General features: G+C 41.9%; 1 protein-coding gene across 3 annotated transcripts in view; it reads left to right on the top strand.

The window, feature by feature from the left end:
- Positions 1-20664, top strand: part of DOCK8 (dedicator of cytokinesis 8) — a 223036-nt gene that overhangs the window by 58628 nt on the left and 143744 nt on the right. For all 3 annotated transcript variants that reach the window (XM_079926384.1, XM_079926385.1, XM_079926386.1), the window contains 2 exons: positions 6792-6967; positions 9429-9500. In XM_079926384.1, coding sequence (XP_079782510.1) covers positions 6792-6967; positions 9429-9500 — 248 coding nt within the window. The remainder of the gene's footprint in view (positions 1-6791; positions 6968-9428; positions 9501-20664) is intronic.

The following is a 20664-nucleotide window of genomic DNA, read 5'->3' as shown; positions in this document are numbered from 1 at the left end:
CACTGAAAAGCAGAGGAATCAAGTCAGTCTTGGTAAGATTAGATTGATGTCCATCATGGCATGTCAGTACCTTCCATGCAGTGATATCAGTGGAAGATTGCCATTGGTGGAAACAGGGAAGTATTCCTTAATCTAAGCCGTGAAGTACTTTGAAATATTGAAGCCAGAGGAACTTTACTGCCTTCTGCTCTGTTTACTTAAAGATAGTAGAGAGCCAAGAGGATTGCTTTCCATATTCATTTACTCAGGAAACATGTATTGGGTCTCACTCTGTGCCAGGAATTGCTCTAGGAGCTGGGGATACAGTAGTGAATGTAACAAAGTGTCTGTCTTCATGAGCTTACATTCTGGAATGAGAGACGTAGACAAATAAGTGAATGTAGACTCTCTCAAGGGGTAGTAAGTGCTTTGAAGAATGAAACGTGGATAGGGAATAGAGAGTGACACAGAAGAGAGCACTGTATTTTAGACTGAGTGGTCTGTGGAGGCTTGGAGGTCTGGAAAGGAGACACTTGGGAAGAATTCTGAATGAAATTAACAGGTATTTGAAGGAAGAATATTCGATTTAGAAGGAACAGCAAGAGCAAAGTCCCCAGAGCAAGAGCATATGGCATGCTCCAGAAACAGAAGGATGCAGACAGTGAGCTGAGCAGAGTGGGCAATAGGAGATGAGATGGAAGAGGAATCAAGGCTGGGTCATCGGCCTCAGAGGCCATGGGAGAACTTTGTCCCTTACTTGGATTAAGATGGGAAGTCACCGGAAGCACAGACTCAGCACCATCAGAATTTTTATTATAAAGGTTGCTTATAGGGTTCTTTTTATAAAGATCACTCTGGCTGCTAAGTGAAGAATAGACCGGGGTTGGGAGGGCAGTTAGGAAATTGTCACAGTAACTCAACAAAACAATGGTGCTGCTTTGGAATAGGGTGGTGGCAGTAGAAAAGGTGAGAAGCGGTTGGATTCTGGATATATTTCAGAAGTAAAGTGGATAGGATTTTCTGATAGATAATATGCAGGATGTAAGAAAAAGAGAGAAATCAACGTTGACTCCAAAGATTTTGCCCTGGGCAGCTGGTGGAGTGGAATCGCCACTTGCTGAGATGCACAGACCTGGAAAATACGGGAAGAGCAGATCGGCAGGAAAGTTAAGTAATTTTGAATTTGTGATGTTTGAGAGGCCTGTTAGATCACCAAGGTGCAACGCTGAGATGTAATTGGAAAAATCAACCTGAATATCAGGGCAAAGGTTACAGATACATAGCTATAATTTTAAAAAGAAAGAAAAAGAAGGTATTTAAAGTCATGAGCATAGATGAGATCATATGGGAGTAAATTCAGATTGGGGAGAGAAGCTCTTTTAGGACTGAACCCTAGGGCTCTGCAAAGGAGAAGGAGAACCTAGGAAAACTCATGTCCCAAAGGTAGAGTGACCAAGTGTCTGTTCCAGTTTGTTGGACTGAGGGGTTTCCTGGTCCATGGACTTTCAGAGATTGGGACACACTAGGACAGTTGGTCCCTCTCCACATGAAGAAAGTGTTTCAAGAAGGAAAGAGTGATTAACTGTCCAGTGCTATAGATAAACCAGGAATGAGCGACAGCTACTGAATTTGGCAACATGGAAGTCTTGGGTGACGTTGACCAAGACTCGTCTCTCATGAACAGCCAAGTTGATTTGAGGACCACCCACCACAGGGATAGACATGCATGAGGGTACAAGGCCAGGGCATTTGGAAGCATCATGCCTCTTCCCCTAGCCCCACCCAAAGCGGCATGAAGCTTCCCCAGTGTTGTAACAAAGGACCCAGGTCTTTTGTGATTACCTGTGTGATTTGGACCAGGTTATGTAACTTCTCTGTTTTTCGGCATCCTTATTTGTGAAATATTGTGCGGATTTGTTATTTTAATCATCTGTCAGTGTGATGGCGGCATACTGTGCTGTGCTAAGGCTACATAGATTAATTTTAAACAGACATGGTTCTGATGCTGTAGAAGTTTTCAGCTTCAAAACAAATTGAATCCTACCCCGTGTCAGGAGAACTAGCCCTTGATGTGCATTAGGGGACAAGGAAGAACTTGAACCCTCTTCATTAAAAATGAATATTTGTCCCTGAATAATTTAAGCTTTTAGAGTATTTATACTTTTTGTGTATTTCTAGTCTTCTATGGATCAGACATCTGAAGAAAATAGCTAGAAAGAAAGACTGCACGAATCTTCGCTAGAGGAGTGTTGAAAATTGATTGAGGTCATTGACTGTGTCTCCTTGGCCTAGTGCTGGACTGCTTAGGACCCCAGCGAGTATTTGTTGAATGAGTGAAAGTTGGTGTATTATTCTAGATTCAACCAGAGCAGTGGAACTGGTAGGACATGCATCTTCATGTTTATTAAGGAATTGATTACAGGGAATTGGTTTACCCACTGGTGGCGGCTAAGCAAGGCTGAAGTCCACGGGGCATTCAGGAAGGCAAGATCACAGCAAGCTGGGACTCCACGGGCATGAGCTGAAGCCTGGAGCCCTGAACTTCCAGAGAGCCTCCACTCTCTGTGAAAAGACATCCAACTGATTGAGTCAGGCCACCCAGGCTAATCTCCCTTTTGATTATCTTAAAGTCAACTGGTTAGAGACTTTAATTACATGGGTAATCTCACTTCACACCTAACTTAGTGTTTGATTGTATCAGTAGGTGTGTGTATGCTACAGAATAGCTGCAGTCTCCCTTCTGTCCTCCAGTTCTGGCAAGAGAAAACCCCGGTAGCCAACCACGACTGGAAGAGTACTAGGAAGGGAATTTGGAAGAATGTAGCTCTGCTGAGCCAAGTTGACACATCACAAAGCCATCACAGCCAAAGCCTGATTTAGGATAATTTGCAGTCTTAAGTTGTTTTGTTTTTAAAAATGGGTTTTTTGTGTTTGTTTTTATTTTGATTATTTAGGGTTTTTTCTTATATTATTTTAACAAATGATAGACATGATATGATAACTCCTTGTATAAGATGACCTTGAAATTACTTTGGATCATACCATTTAAACTAGTCTTGAGTCTCCACTGACTAGGAGGCCACATATAACTCAGTAGCAGAGAAAACAGAAATAGTAAATTTTCACATTTGGCTTTTATGCTCCCAAGAGCCCAAGGGACTGACCTCAGAACATCCCCCTCCGGCCCCATTCCCAAACTTCAGCCCCCAATGAAATGCAAAACCACTGTAAATCTCTTCAATATTTGTTTACCCCTAAATGTGTGTATGTGTTAATTCCTTAATAATAAAACCTACTCTTTTTTTTTTTTTTTTTTTTAAACCTACTCTTGAGATTGACTTCAGATAGTTTAGAGAACAGAAATCTCTTTTGGTTCCTGGTTATTTGAATATGCAAGAGGAACAACTTGCTTGGAGGCCTAGGTAACAGTAGTTGGCCTCTCCACCCACTTGCCAAGAGCAGGACCAGTTTACATCTCTTTTGCAATGAACAGTTTCCTCCCTTGTTAGTTTCAGCATAGAAAGCGTAGTGGTGGCTCGTTATTACACGCCAGCTTATGTGTAGGGCTAGAATGATACTCAAGAATTCTATCATTATGGCTTATTCTTATCGTCTGTTCAGTCCGTAAGAGTTTATGACTTTATGATCAACTGTGTTTATTGCTTTTGGCACATTGCCGCACAGTTAGTGCTCAGTGATGACACTGTATTCTTTGTCATAGCTCCCCCCTCCAAAGATAGCATTATTTTGTATATGAGAAGGTGGCAAGCTTCCCCGTCTCACAGTTGACTCAAGGTCTGGGGAAAGAGGCATGAGAGTAGCTTCCTGTATTCATCTTTATCCCTAAGGGCCAGCTCAGTGACTTGCATTTAGTAGATGTTCAGCATGTAATTGAACTTGCTGATGAAGTTCAAAAACGGAGTCAGCTATCCTTTGCCCACCCCCCACCCACCGGCTCGTCGGCAGCCTGTCCTGTAGGTAACAGGTGCCAGTATCAGCCAGGTTTTTCTTATGCCTTGTGGCTTTGAATTTTAGGGACATGATAAGTATAATACTTTGGCTGGACCTAAATTTTTTTCTCTCTGATGATTTCACACAAATGCCATTTCTCTGTGGAAGCTTCTACCTGCTATTGGTTGGCCAAAAAGTTCCTTCGGGTTTTTTCCATTAAGATGTTACAGAAAAACCCGAAGGAACTTTTTGGCCAACCCAATAGTTATTAGTGCTAGTGTCACATTGTTTCAAATGTGCTTCAATATAATTTTTCAGTATATCTCTTCAATGCCTCTGCTCGAATAATTGATACTCTTCATGATAAATTTACGTTTAGTATCACTTTAATCAGTTAATTACTTCACTATTATTACTTTGAGAAGCCAATCTCATGAGAAATTCAGGGTGGAACTTGGGCGTGGTGGCAGATTGATTTTATTTTACTCTCTTCTAAACACACTTACCACTGCCTTGTGTTTAATTATTTCTGGAAATTCAGATTCCCTGGAAAGCCAGCAAGAGAAAACAGAATTAGGAACCTGCCTAGGTTTGAATTCCAGATGGGCTACTTCCCAGCTATGTAAACATGGGCAAACTATTAAATCTCTAGCCTTCAAAGTCCTCATCTGTAAAATGAGGGTAATAAGAGTGTACTTTACAGAGTTCTGGTGAGGATTAAATGAGATGCTGTCTAGAGTGACCTAGCACAACCTCTTGGCACATCGTGCTCAACAGTTTTTAGTTCAAGGGTATAAACTTTACAGTAATAAGGTTGAGTATGCAAACAGTACAGTCTCTTCATTTCGAGTTGAAGTCATTTCAGTCCCTGCCCCTGAACTCTGTGCCGTGTTGTGATAAGGAGTGGAAAGTCCGCTTTCTCCCTCGGGGTTGGTCTTATGTGAGTCTGCAGTAGATTGTTTTTTGTTCTGTGCGTGGATAATGCCTGTTGTTCCCTCTGGCAGAGGTCAACAATGTCTTTTTGCAAACTGTCCCCACCTGGCTTCTGCATAGCCTGATCTGCAGTTCTCTGAGCCCCTGGTGGTCCCAGCTGCTTCATCTTGAGAGGCCCCTCTAAGGACTGTGGTCCTCTCCTCAGCTGACTTCCAGGTCCCCAGTCAGAACCCAGGGAAAGAAACTTCCTTGTCCTCAGTCACACTTTGTGGGAGCCTTGGGGAACCAGGGGAGTGTCTGTGCTCTCTCCTGCTGAAGAATGTCCTGCTGCCTTCTCTTCTGCCCCTTTTGGTCCTGCTGGCATAGGGCATTATGTAAGCCAGCCACTTCAAGAATCTCAGACAAGGAGGGCATGTTTGCTCACTTCTCAGCTTCGTCCTCACTCTTTCACGTGTCACTCAGGTCTCCACCACCACCAGGGACACAAAGGTGGGAGGAGACAGGGCAAGCCACACTTACCTTCTCTAATCTTCTTGCCTCTTCCATGGCACTTTTTTCCTCTTCTCTAACCTGGAGCCTTACATCTAGCCTGGTGTATGGTTTCAGGGTGATGAAAAACCGGTTTGGTCAGCATTTCCTTTAGATCTGTCCTTGTTTCAGAGCGAGGCAGTACAAGTCAAGAATCTGGGGTGTTTGTTGGAGTGATGACTCCAAATAGTCTGACATAAATGAACACCACAGAGCTGCTGTTATTATTATTATTATTATTACTACCACTACTACACATGTCAGCTTGATCTAAGTGATTCTTTTACTCCCTTAAGGCAGTGGTTTCCTAAGTCTAAGTGGACTTCACAAGCTAGAGAAAAATATTTGTTGAATTGCCAGCTTGCACCTGAGGAAAATTATTTTTTAAATTACCACCTACTTCTATCATTTCTTTTATACCCTCACTATGGAAGGATATAATTGAAGAGACAAAATTTAAAAAGGCAATCCTTTCCAAGCAAGTACATTCAGCCTTATGAAAACTCAGCCAGTTGCCCTTAGTTTGCTCATTTAACTGCAGTCAGTGAAAATTCTTCCCAACCGGCACCAGGCAGTGCAGCAGCGTTTGGAAATCACTGCCTTGGAGTGTCCCAGCCACCCAGCCTGGTTCACTGTGGGCTGTGATTACGAATGAAGTGCCTTCAAGAATCAATGTATAGGATAACTCAGGCCAAAGAAAGCACTGTACCTAAATACTCAGACGGAAGGACTGTCGAGTTTGCCTGAATCTCTAGAAAATTGCCTCTGATTCGCCGCTTCACTGTATTTGGGTAAACGTGGCCTCAGAGAGCTTTTGCGTGAGAAATTATAAAAATGCAGCAAGGCCTAGTGATCTCATTTTGGATCTTCTCAGGAATCCTCATCAAGATGCAATTAGGGCTTCCCCGGTGGTGCAGTGGTTGAGAGTCCGCCTGCCGATGCAGGGGACATGGGTTCGTGCCCTGGTCCGGGAAGATCCCACATGCCGCGGAGCAGCTGGGCCCGTGAGCCATGGCCGCTGAGCCTGCGCGTCCGGAGCCTGTGTTCCGCAACGGGAGAGGCCACAACAGTGAGAGGCCCGCATACCACACACACACACACACACACACACACACACACACACACACACAGATGCAATTAAGCAGAGAAAAATTCTACCTTGGGGTGTGATTTTAATTACTCACTGTGTTCTGACTTGACTTTCCATGCTGTGTTTCTTTTCCTTTGCATATCACCACTTCTGTGTTTGACAGCTTCTCTAAAGACAGCCCCACTTAGTTGTACATGAGGAGCGAAGCACTTACTGGGAGGAGAGGGAGGACAGGGCACACATCTCCTGTCGCCTTAGTGCTTTTACCCTAAACCGTGTGGGAACCTCTTTTTCCTTTCCCTGCCCCCAGCCTCAGTTTTATGACCCGGTGGAGCCAGTGGACTTTGAAGGACTTCTGATGACACACCTGAACAGCCTGGATGTGGAGCTTGCCCAAGAGCTGGGAGACTTCTCCGAAGATGACTTGGACGTGGTGTTCACGCCGAAGGAATGTCGAACTTTGCAGCCCTCTTTGCCGGAGGAAGGGTAAATTGCTTTCTTAAAATGTGGATGGGATTATGATGATCATGCCTGTTCTTGGTCAGGGAGAGATGCCCTAATTCTGGACTTCTCTGACAAGTGACATGACTCAGATCTATCAAGATGTGCAGGATGACTACTGTGGCACTGTCACCTACATGTAGATAGATTTTGAACTGGTTTGACCAGAGGCTTTGAAAAGCCATGTGGGGACTAAGCCAGTTAAAGGGCTGCAGTGGAACAAAATCGACTGCTTAAGAAGAGGTGAAGAGTGCAGGCTCTGGACCCAGACTGCCCGGTCAGCTCAGTGACTGTGGGCGAGTCATGTGACCTCAGGAGGCCTCAGTTTTTCCATTTGTAAAAATAATAATCATTGAATGCCTCCGTTCAGGAGCATTTTAATTCTTTCCATATATGAGACTGGATCAAGTCACAAAAGTAAGTCCGATCCACATTTCTTGAGCATCTACTATGTGCTGAGAACTGGGATAAAAAGATGAATAAGGCAAAGTTCTTTCTTGTGAAGCAAGTCTTGTCAAGTGGAAAAACAATGGGGAAAGCTCTGTAGTGTGAATATGTGAATAGCTGCTTAGGGTTGAGTTTCTACAGTGGGTTAATCGATGTGTTTACAGGTGTCAGCATTAGCCCTCAGTATCAAATGATGGAATTATATTTAGATGAAACTCCTGTTATTTCCATAATGTAACAAGTCTATTGTTACCGTACCACAAAAAAAAAAAAAAAAAAATACTTACAGTAAGTTTACAGGTAGGAGGATTTTGATTTTTTTTTTGAAATTTGATAGAAGAGGTAATTTTTTTCTTAACATCAGGTTTTTTTTGTTTTTTGCGATACGCGGGCCTGTCACTGTTGTGGCCTCTCCCGTTGCGGAGCACAGGGTCCAGACGCACAGGCTCAGCGGCCACGGCTCACGGGCCCAGCCGCTCCGCAACATGTGGGATCCTCCTGGATCGGGGCATGAACCCGTGTCCCCTGCATCAGCAGGCGGACTCTCAACCACTGTGCCACCAGGGAAGCCCTTAACATCAATTTTTGAGCATAATATTGCCTCGTCACCAGAATTGATGACTAACACGTTATCTGTCTGATGGCTTTCAAATACCCTCTACTATTTCAATCGTTGCCCAAAAGTCTTGTGTATAATTGAAGCCCAGGAAAGTATCATCATCATCAGAGTAAACGACAGCTGACTCCTGTTGAACCCCAGTGCCTATCCGAGAACATGATATTGAGCTGTGATAGTGCAGTGGGTGTAAACCTGCGCTCCCAGGCGAGAGGCCTAGGGTCATTTCCCTGCTCTTCCACTTGCTCAGTGTCTTTGAGAAAGCTCTTTTCATCTCATCCCTCTGCAAAATGAAAATAGTAATAGCGTCTGTTCTATGGAGCTGATTGACATTAACTGAATTCATACCTGTAGAGGGATTGCATCAGTGCCTAGTGCAGAATGAATGGCACACAAGTGTGAACTATCACACGGAGGTCTTATTATGTTCCAGACGCTTTTCTAAGCACTTCACACACTGACTTCATCTTCATCACAGCTCTCCAAGGGAGCACTGCACGATTACTCTCCCCACTTACAGTGAGGAAACTGAGGCACAGAAGGGTTGAGTGACTGGCCCAAGGTCTCATAAGGAATGGGGCTGGGATTTGAGTAGTCAGGGCCCAGGGACCACATGTCTGACTTCTACAGTATTCCATCTAAAACTAACAGCCAGTCCACAAGGTGGGTACTGTTCTTACCCTCTTTCTACAAACCAGAAAATTAAAACTTAGAGCACTTAGACCTATTTATCTGTAGTACCAACACATTTGGGAGAACAGCAAAAAAACCCAAAACAAACAAACAAACAAAAATAACCTTTGCTACTGTGGGGAAGTAGTGATTTCTAAATTTCCAGACTCCGAAGCACTCTAAGAGTTTCTCTCATGACACACTCTATGCAGTAGACAAGAGCTGCCCGAATTAATAATCACCAACCAAAGCCAGGGCCTGCCAGCTCCTCAAAGTACAACTCCTCTTCTTCATGGCTTTCAAAAAGGAAAACATGCATGTCCTAACAAGATTACACGTGAGCAAAAAATATGCCCAGATTACCCCAGAAGAGACTGGTATTTATACTTATTCTTCTTGTTTTGTATGTGATTACAGCTAGTTCTACCTGTCTTGTGTCAGAATGCCTTCAGGGATAGATAATAATCTAATACAATTCTGTGTAATAAAGAAAACCCACAAAGCATAAAATGCCAACGTTTGTCTCATCAAAGTAAAAATGTTACTGCCTCAGGAATACTTCAGACACTTGAGAGGATTGGATAACAGTGCCCTTCCCATTCTCAGTTGATACGGATTTGAAATCATCCTGCTGTCCTTGGTTATGATAAAGGATTGCTTTGTTGTGTTTACCTGGTAATAACTTTTTAATGTTGTTTTCCACCTCATTAGGGTTGAACTGGACCCTCACGTCAGGGACTGCGTTCAGACCTATATTCGGGAGTGGCTAATTGTGAATCGGAAGTAAGTTCATTTTTTTCCCTCTTTACGTATATACTTACTTTATATCGTTACCTTTTTATAACTTTTTAAAAAAAAATTAATAAACTTTTTTTAGAACAGTTTAGGCTTACAAGAAAATTGATTAGAAAGAAGTACTGAGCGTTCTCATATACTACCTCCCACACACATTTCCCCCTATTATTAATGTATTGGGTTTTTTGGTGTGTGTGAGGTTTTTATGTCCTTGAATGACCATGAATATTGATTTTGGGGATTCCAAATAAATTTTAGCAAGTAGGCAAATTTGCAAATGCAAAATCCATGGATAATGAGCATTGAGTGTATCTTGTATCACTCTGCTGCTCAAACACCTTCTAAGGCTCTCTATTTCCTACTATATCAAATATAAACACCACCTGCTTGCCTTTCAAGGGCTTTAATAATCTGGCCCAACTCTATCTATTAAAACGTATTTCCCTTAACTCCTGGAGCCCCTTCCTTTCTCTGAGCCTGCGTCTCTTCCTCACTGTTGCACCACATGACTGACTCAGTCCTCCCTCCACACCTTTGCTCTTGCTGTCTCCCCTCTGGGCATGCTCTCCCTTCTTTCATCTGTCTACCCAATCCTACCCGTGGATAAAAGATCATATCAAATTTCTTTTTTCTTCGTGCAGCTTTCTCTGACTAATTTATCCTTCCTTGGATGAGTCTTACTTAAGTGTGGAATTTTTGGTACAATTGATGAGCCAGTGTTGATCCATTATTATTATTATTTTTTTTGTGGTACGCAGGCTTCTCACTGTTGTGGCCTCTCCCGTTGCGGAGCACAGGCTCCGGACGTGCAGGCTCAGAGGCCATGGCTCACGGGCCCAGCCACTCCGCGGCATGTGGGATCTTCCCAGACCGGGGCACGAACCCGTGTCCCCTGCATCAGCAGGCGGACTCTCAACCACTGCGCCACCAGGAAAGCCTAATCCATTATTATTAACTAAAGTCCATAGTTTACAGTAGGGCTTATTTTTTGTGTTTACATTCTGTGGTTTTGACAAATGTAAAATGACGTTTATCTACCACTGGAGTGTCATACCGAATAGTTTCACTGCCCTAAAAATCCCCTCTGTGCCCTCTGGTCCTCCCTCCCTGGCAACCACTTATCTTTTTACTGTGTCCATAGTTTTGCCTTCTTTCTCTGTGTGTTTTTGTGGCTTGATAGCTCATTTCTTTCTTCGCTGAATAATATTCCACTGCATGGATTTACTATAGTTTGTTCATCCATTCACCTACTGAAGGAGAAAGTTACATTTTAAACACAAAGAATAGAGCCCTTTTATTTCTATTCTGATGAATTCCTGGGGGGTGGGGGTGGGGATTAATGAATGGAAATTTGGCCTCAGATTCAAAGGGCACATTTAAATTTATGACCAAGAAATAAATTACTTGCTTGCCTTCTAGTCAAAAAGGCCCTTCTCTCCTGGGTTAATTAAATGTTCTATGACATTGTCCTGAGCTTTTTGTCTCCATGCCAATGACCTGGAGAGTACCCTCTAATGAGAAGCATCTACCCACACTGGAATTCGCAACCTGTATGTGTGTACGTGTTGGGGAGCTGTCTGGGGAGAGTCTGCAATCAGGGGCACACCCCACTAGAGAAACATCAGAGAACCTGTGATAACACACAAGTAGTTTGAAATTCTGATATCCTCACCTCTCCTATACTCCAGTAAGAATTACCGTTCTGTGGGATAAATGATGGAAGACTTTGGAGGTTGGGTTTTATCCAGCTCCTGGAAGGGTACCATTGAATTTGTGGTGATGTGTTTTGGAGTAATGTCAGTATGCATACTATTTTCAGTAACTGAGAAGGAGAAAGCTTCACTTGTATAAAGTAATTAAGAGAAAGTTAGACGCTAATCCATCATCTGTTCTAACTTGAATAGAAAACCAAGTTTGCCGGGCAGTCAAATAAGATTATACTTTGCTGGTAATAAATAGAAGATTTCAGAACAAGCTGTTCTCATGCTTTTAAATGTTATAATTAGAGGTACTTTCTGGATATGAAGGCTTGAAAGAAATCTGAGACGGGGCAATAAATAGAAAGGTCCATTTTACTACACTTGGTTTTTATTTTCTATTCAGGACACTGCACTTTTTCATTCTTCATGGCAATTTCCATTGGAATTTTTTTTCTCTATCTTGAACAAACTTAAAGGACTCTTTTTAGAATACTCATTGTAAAAATTTTGGAGATCATAGCGAACCAAAAAGAGAAAACAAAAATCACTCCATTTCACTATAGACACATAACCACCATTAACATTTGATGTGTTGCCTTTGAATCATATTTCTTTGTATATATTTGCATAAAAATTAAGTCCGATTTTGATACTGTTTGGCAGCATGCTTTTTCAGTCTTCACACTAAGTGGTAACTATCTCTTTGCTATTAAATATTATTCCTCAAGACAATTTTTAATGGTTGTATAATGTATTTATACAAAAATTTATTTAAACAATTTTAATGCTTAGATGATCCCCTGTTTTTCAGTGTTATACCCAGTATAGCAACATTCTTGTGTATAGTTATGGTTTTTTTCCGTTTGGAATAAATTCCTACAAGAGGAGTTTCTGTGTGTTTAAGTGTATGCACAAATTTAAGGATTTGGGAATAATATAGCAGAAAGATTATTAGCAAGATATGCGTGAATCCTCAAGAATATTGGATGTTATCTTTTAATAAATTTCCAATTTTATTTGTAAAATGGCTGTCTTTTATTTGCATTTTCTTTGTTTCAATTTGGTATCTTTTTTTCCATAAATTTATCGTCCATTTGTAAGTTTTCCTTGGTGCTCTGCTTATTCATTAAATTTGTGCATCTCTATTACTGTAGTTGTCTGGTCTTGTTTATCTTTAGGGCTGCTTTCATTCGGTAAGGATATTAACCCTTTGTATGTCATATAATACAAATTCCTTACCCAGGATACTCTTTGTCTTTTAAATTTGTTTATAGTTTTTTAACATTCAAAATTATTTATTAGTAAAATCTATATTGACAGTTTTCCTTATGATTTATAGTTTTGCTGTCATGCTTAAAATTTAATCCATAAACCTAGTATTATTTACTAGGAATTTAGGATTAAAATGTTAAACTAGACCATTAGCCACTTTGATTATTGCTTCCGTTCCCTCATGTGTCTCCATTTGTTTTTATCTCTTCTGTAGGAACAATGGTTTTTCATATATTTATTCTGTGCAAGTTTTGTATCTTTTTATTTTCACAAAACAAAGCAATGTCTGTTTTAACTTTATGTTTGGCAACATACTGAGGATGGGGATTGTCATTGGCCCCGTTATCTGCGCACTTGGGTAACGGACCAGCTTGTTTCCCAGAAATTAGCTAATGGACAGGTAGATGTGTGCAACGTCGAAACTCGTTTTCAGTTTCTGGCAAGCTTTGACTAGTGTTCAACTGAGGAAGCACCTTTTCCAACCCCACTGTTTGACCTTTTGGTACTCTAAATCTGATACTCTAACATAAAGGCTATAATTCCTATTGAACAGTCCTCCCAGGATCATTCTGCCCTCACGTGCATCCGTAGTATTTTATTTGTGGGAAGAATCCAATACACTCTTCCAGGTGCCCTTCATCTCCCAACCCTACATACATATTCAGCTAGTTGTTTTCTATGAGTTGTTTCTATATGGTTGCAGAGTGATGGTAGAAAGAGAAAGGCAAGGAAGGTAGTGGTTCTGGTGGTAGTTCATTTCAGTAAAACCAGGTGGAACCTGTGAATGGCTTCATAGATAAGCCACTACAAGAAGGAGAATTTAGATTCCTGACTATTATAGACATTGACTGTTCGGGGACTGACAGGAAGGAAAGTACATAGTGCTTTCCTCTGCATTGCCCTTTGGGGAGGCGAAGTATGGTACATCCTTCTCTTTCCAGCTGCATCTGATCCACAGAGATTCTGTCTAGACTTCGGCATTAAGTTATCTGTTTTGGTGAGTTTCCATTTTTTCTGTGTCTTCATAGGCCGGGAAGTTGGAGAAAGTCACAATAGTGGTTGCTGACCAGTTGTTAATTAGCAATTAATGAGCTCTCCTTTGAATTTGTTATTTTATGTGCTAAATAATGTAAGCTTGTTTTTTGTTTTTTTTGTTTTTTTTGCGGTACGCGGGCCTCTCACTGTTGTGGCCTCTCCCGTTGCGGAGCACAGGCTCCGGTCGCGCAGGCTCAGCGGTCATGGCTCACGGGCCTAGCCGCTCCACGGCATGTGGGATCTTCCCCGACCAGGGCACGAACCCACGTCCCCTGCATCGGCAGGCGGACTCTCAAGCACTGCGCCACCAGGCAAGCCCTGAAGTTGGTTTTTGTTCTGTGCGGAAGACACCAGACTCATTGAGGTGGCTAAAGTCAGGGCTGCGCCCTTCTGTGTACTTGGCCAGAGGCAGCCCTGTTGAGGGAAGGAGTGAGGAACAAATATGTGTTTTGCATCAGCTGCGGGTCTGGCCTGCCCTAGGCACTGGGGATGCAGCTGTGAACAAGACAGAGGCAGCGCCCTTTACAGAGCTCAGGATCTAGGAGGGCAGAAAGCACTAGATAAGAGTTGGAAGGGGAGCACCCCGCAGCGCTGTAGACGTCTTTAATGAGATGGTTTAACTTGGTTGGAGGCATCAGGGAGGGTGTCCCCAGGGAATAATAATGAGAATAAACAGCCTTTATTGTGAAAAAATGTGTATATGTATTCTTTTTCATATTCTTTTCCATTATGGCTTATTATAGGATATTGAGTATAGTTAGTTGTGCAATACAGTAGGACCTCGTTGTTTATCTATTTTGTATATAGTAGTTTGTATCTGCTAATCCCAAACTTCTAATTTATCCCTACCCCCCTCTTCCCCTTTGGTAACAATAAGTTTGTTTTCTATGTCTGTGAGTCTGTTTCTTCTGTAAATAAGTTCATTTGTATCACATTTTAGATTCCACATGTAGGTAATGTCTTATGATATTTGTCTTTCTCTGTCTGACTTCACTTAGTGTGATAATCCTCTGGGTCCATCCATGTTGCTGCAAATGGCATTCTATTCTTTTTTTTTTGGCTGTGTTGGGTCTTCGTTGCTGCACGTGGGCTTTCTCTAGTTGCGTTGAGCAGGGGCTACTCTTCGTTGCAATGTCGGGGCTTCTCATTGTGGTGGCTTCTCTTGTTGTGGAGCATGGGCTCTAAGCACACAGGCTTCAGTAGTTGTGGCGTGCATGCTCAGTAGTTGCGGCTTGTGGGCTCTAGAGCGCAGGCTCAGTAGTTGTGGTACACGGGCTTAGTCGCTCTGCGGCATGTGGGATCTTCCCGGGCAAGGGATCAAACCAGTGTCCCCTGCATTGGCAGGCGGATTCTTAACCACTCCGCCACCAGGGAATTCCCTTCATTCTTTTTTATGGCTGAATAATACTCCACTGTGTGTGTGTGTGTGTGTGTGTGTGTGTGTATACCACATCTTCTTTATCCATTCATCTGTAGACGGAAGTTTAGGTTACTTCCATGTCTTGTCTATTGTAAATAGTGCTGTAATGAACATACAGGTGCATGTATCTTTTCGAGTTATGGTTTTGTCCAGATATATGCCCAGGAATGGGATTGCTGGATTGTATGGTAGTTCTTTTTTTAGTTTTTTAAGGAACCTCCATACTGTTTTTCATAGCGGCTGCAGTAATTTATATTTCCACCAACAGTATAGGAGGGTTTGGGGGGAACTTTTCAAACAATTCCTCAGAAGAAATAACTATTTAAAATATTTATGAAAATGATTTTGGTTCCAATTGCTCTAAGTGTGCAAATCATAGTGGTAAAAAAAAAAAGTAGATCCACGTGTGACCAAGCTTCATTTTATCTTATAATATTTATTTTCTACTTTCTAACAGAGATCTTTGAGAGAGAGCCTCACATGGGCATTCATAAACTTGCTAGCTTCTTCAAAGTTATTCTCACCAATATTCGTTAAGCAACATGTATGTGTATGCCAAATGGGTAAGCTTTTCTAGTGTATAAAATCCTTAGGGGCCTTTCCCTAAGGATTCAAATAAAAAGCTTCATGTGATCTAATGTCCTGGCAAGAAAACCCACCCAACTCAAAGTAATGGAAAATATAGGCAAACATTAAGTTGCTTCCTAAGATTACACTACCCTAAATGACAACACACTGAATTAGTGAGTGTTTTTCCTGAGAAATCCAATTTTAAGGGGAAAAGTTCCCAAAGGAATTAACTAACGTTAATTTGTTCTAAGATGGAAAGAAAACAGTGAATTAAAACTCAAAATTCACACTTGCTCTTTGACTTTCTTAGGATGTGTACACTCCAGAGGATGTTGATGTCACAGGTTCAGTGTCACATACTTCTTCATAAGGAAACCGGTGTGGGCCACAGGAATAAAAATCCAGAAACAACCTAGCTTAAGACCTTATGTGTGGTAGCCTTGGAGACCAGAACTATTTCTGGTCTTTAGCTTTCTTCCTTGTGTCATAAAATGCACTTATTTCCAAGAGTGTTTACTTACAAGTGAATCCCCACCCCCCTTGCCAGTTACAGCCATGTGCCTGCTTCCATTTTCCTCAAGTCACTTCTCTCTACGCCTCTTTCTCCATTGGGTATGGCATAGACATGAGCTGAATTCTAGGACATTTCCCCCAGCTTTAAGATTTTAAGATAAAGAGTTCATACACCATATCTGAAAACTTTTATATCAGAGTTTCTCCTCAAAAGAAACTTAAATCTGGGAGAAATGAGACTTATTTGGTTATTGTTCTTTTGCTATTTTATGCAAACGGATGCTTTCTTTTTTGTCCTCCGTTTTGTTAGAATGTTTTCTGAAGTCATTTACCCAGACCGCCCAAAGCCACTAACAAATGGGCATTTTAAAAAAAAATGAGTTACAGAATACTGTTAAAAGTTCATCTCACAACATGTATACTCTAACCGTATATGTGTGTCACCCTCAGGATCTGGGGGATGGAAAGCATTAAGACTAAATGTATTCCATGGCTGTGGATTTGAAACCAGAGCAAACTGTGTTCCCCTTCCTCATTCTAGATTTAGCATCTACTTCCCCATTTTGAAATCTCAGAAAGTTGCAAAGCTACCTTGTGACAGCAAGGGTAAAGCTGGCTGGAGAGGAGAGGCCAAGGGTTGGCAAGCATGTAAAGATGACTCATTTCAGCAGTGCCAGCCACAGAAGTCAGAAACCGCCATGGGGTGGGTAGTGAGACTGCTGGCTGAGTGCCATCAGCTACCAGAGTCCCAGCCTCCCTACCCGACCCGCACATCTGAGCCAAATAAAGCCATGCTCCTGTGGAGCCTATTTGCAGACAAGAGAGAGATGGGCAAGTAGCCAAATGGTAGAAAGACTGTTTCTCATGAAATAAACACAACCTATTGCTTCTCCAGAGAACTGTGTTCCTTTTCTTCAAACACTACCGTTACCCATTTGGGGACAGTCCAAAGACAAACATATCTTGAGAGCGTTCTCTTTAGAGGCAGTGTCATGGAGTAGATAGAGTCTAGACTTGGGTCCAGATGCTGGCTCCTTATGTAATGTCTATGAGACCCTGGGCAAGTGACTTCATCTCTCTGAACCAGCGTTTCCTCAAGTGTGAAATGGGGGGAAATGTTGCTCATTTTGAAGGCTTATTGCGAAGACTGGAAAATAATACATGTTCCTCTTCTTCTTTTTCCTCTTCCCCTTCCTATACCCTTTTCTCTTTCTTTCCTCTCCCTTCTTGTACAATTTAGTGTGGAAGCCATCAGAACAAGTTGGCCATCCATAACTCAGGGTGGGGAGTAGCTGAAGAGGGCCAGAATGAGGAGTGGAAGGCCAAACACGCTGAGGAGGACACACGTTTAGAAGGGCCGCCTGGCATGGAGAAGCAGAACCTACATGGTGTGAGGGGGGTATCTGAGCCTGGGGCAGCCTGGCATGTGATAACAGAGCAGACATTCTGAGTAGAATGAGGGGGTGTTACATGGGGGAGAAGCCTACCACGAGGTGTCAGAGCCCAGGCAAGGGACAAGGATGTCCTTGTGGGAGGGTGACCTGGCACTAAGTGTCAGTGCAGACTGAAGAAGATGTCGTGCCAGAGGGCAAGCCTGGTGCAGGGTGTCAGAGTCAGAATATAAGGAGGGCAACATGTGTGGGCATGGAGGGGTGCTGTTAGCAAGGGTTACATTAAGGGGATTAATCAAGTAAGTAAGTATATTAAGGACAGTAGGTGTTAGATTTTTCACTATCTGAGAAGGAAGTTAATATGGAAAGGAAGAAAACTAGAATGGATACTGTGACGTCAGATTGGGATTGCAAGGATCAACATGAACTCCTGGCTTTCAAAACACACACACACACACACACACACACACACACACACATACGCTCCCTACCTAACTCTGTTCACTGAGAAGACATAGGAGGAGCAACACCTTAATAGCAATGAGCACACCCAACACCTACATCTTGACTTCTAAGAACCATTTTCCACTAAAAAGAATCAGAACTTCTTGGAGAAATGACTGATTCCAGGGTCGAGGAAAGGAAAGTATAAGATCAGCCTGAATATCTTGTGGCAGAAAGCAGGATGTGATCAGTGACTGCTGGGGACATGTAAAAAGTTGTAAGAGCCAGCTGAAGGGATTCACACTGGTCGAATTGAGGATAATTATAGCGCCAAAATAAATAATAGCAATGGATTAAGATATGTTGAATAAAATAGGAAACTGTGAATCCATATTGATACAAATCAGACTGAAAGCTTGATGAGGAATGGGGCATTTACAACAATCAAACCCAAATGGAGGGACTTCCTAAATAATAACTGGCCTATAATCTTAAGGTCATGAAAGTCAAGGGAACACTGAGGAACTGTTCCAGAGTGAATAAGAGTAAAGAAATGTGACATATAAATGCAATGCATGACTTTGGACTAGATCCTTTTGCTCTAAAAGGCATTTGGGGGACATTTGGTGAAGGCTGAAAGGGGTCAGAGGATTAGATGGTAATAATGTATCAGTGTTAATTTCCTGAATGTGATGGTTGAATACTAATTACCATGGAGAATGTCCTTGTTTGTAGAAGTTACACACTGAAGTATTCAGGGATAATGGAGAATTAGGTCAGCAACTTACTCTCAAATAGTTTGAGAGGGGGAACGGTCTTTGTACTATATTTGCAAGTTTTCTGTAAATTTGAGATTGTTTCAAAATAAAAGGAAAATAATATATGTTAGGCGCCTGGCATTGTAATAAAGACTGTTAGTGGGTCCCCTTTACTGTCCCATGCGTTTATCTTGCAGCTGCCATGAGTGTAGGAGCTATTGTGCCCAGAGACATTTGAGCAATTTGCTCTACCTCCCAGCCCCTTAACCTCCCACTTTGGATTGGTGGTGGTGACCAGAGCCTGACCGGCACAATAGCACTGGTGCAAGGGGTACCATAGTCCCACCTCTTGTCTCAGAGTGGGACAGTGGGACAACTTTGCAATGTGATCCTTCCAGAGCACCCTGTGTATCAGGCCAAGAATTTATCTGAGCTCTCATCCTTAGTTGACTCCTTCTGCTTCCCTATCTCTCTTACAGGCTTTTCTTCAAGAACACACAATCAAAAATCACATGCACCTGAGTCCCTGCCTCAGGCTCAGCTTCTAGGGAATCTCAACTAAGACAATCACATAGACAATCACTAAGACAATTACCAGTCCAAGAAATGATAGCTATATTATCATCAATGATAATACCATTAGATGCAATACCAGTGCATGTATTATAGATCTAGATACCCTTATTTTGCAGATATGTTGAATTTAAAATCTCCTAACATCCCTGTTTCTGCTAAACTATATAATAATTTCTATATGAGAAATTTACTTTCTACCAAAACCAAAAGTAGAACTCTGAAAAGTGCTCACTTTAGGATTTTCCACTAGTAGAATTCTCCCCCCAAACAATTAAACACGTGAATGATGCTGTGGTCCCGGTTAAACTTGCTGCATTTCACCCCTTCCAGGAAGTCTTGGTGGATATCCTTTCCCAGATGTTCTGCTAAAACTATGGTTTAGATTGGATTTGGGGATTCCAGTTTTCTAATATCTTAGTAGCAATGGTTCTCAATGAGGGTAATTAATGCTTCTGTTTTTAATTGTCTCAATGACTGGCGTGGGCTACTGCATTTCACACCCTGCAATGCATGGGGCATCACATACAATGAAGGATCATCCCCAATTCAACATTCAGCACAACTATCAAATGTCCTGCTGGACATTCAGGGTGGTGAAACACCAGTCTGTAAATATCTAAGCCAAGCCTCTATGCCATCTTACAAATATTTTTGCACTGAATTTTTCAGGAAAACAACTATCATGTAAATATAGGGGAAGTTAAACTTTGTGCCGATTAGAGCTCTACAAGAGTTTTCCCCCATTTTGGAAAATCACATTACTGACAGCAGTGCTGCTTTGTGGTGTTTGAGTCACCCATACAACACATCTGTTGCAGTCTGCTTTTGTAGGTGTTATATTTACAACGATTCTTCCTACAGGTGCAAACAGCTGGGACATCATTATGTCCTCTGGTGTAGTTGTGTCCAAGTATTTGCATATTTACATACATGCTATTTTAGGTATTATGTTTCTTTTATTTCTCATTTATATAACAGCTGGGACATTTTATTGACTTCTAAAAATGAGAAAGTTGATGGGTTATAAAGGTGGCATTATAAAACATTTGTTACAGAGAAAGACAGTGTTGGATCTGACAGATTTGAGAACACTTATGTGAGAGGAAAACGATATAGATATTTGCTTGTTAGAGTTGCATTCGTTCTCCCATTCAACAAATGTTTAGAAAATATCTCCTGAGAATAAGGCACCAAAGAAGATGCAAAGAGGAATACACAGGAATCCTATCGCTAAAGGAGGCCCTGTCCTCAGCAAAGTCATAGTCTAGTGAGAGAGAGCACATATTTAGCAGGGGAGATAAAAATTTAGACAAGTAATTAGACTGTAACATAGAATATTATAAAAGCTTCTAAGAGAAATACAAACAACATGCTTTGAAAATTCAGAGAAGGGGGCAGTTACTTCTGGCCAGGTTAGGGAAGGCTCGGTGCAAGTGCTGGCCTTTGAATTGGGCTTCCGTGGGAGTGGATTTA

Source organism: Stenella coeruleoalba (genome assembly GCF_951394435.1).
Source record: "Stenella coeruleoalba genome assembly, chromosome: 7".
Taxonomy (NCBI): Eukaryota; Metazoa; Chordata; class Mammalia; order Artiodactyla; family Delphinidae; genus Stenella; species Stenella coeruleoalba.
Note: the sequence above shows the minus strand (reverse complement) of the source record. Positions and strands in the feature narration are given on the sequence as shown.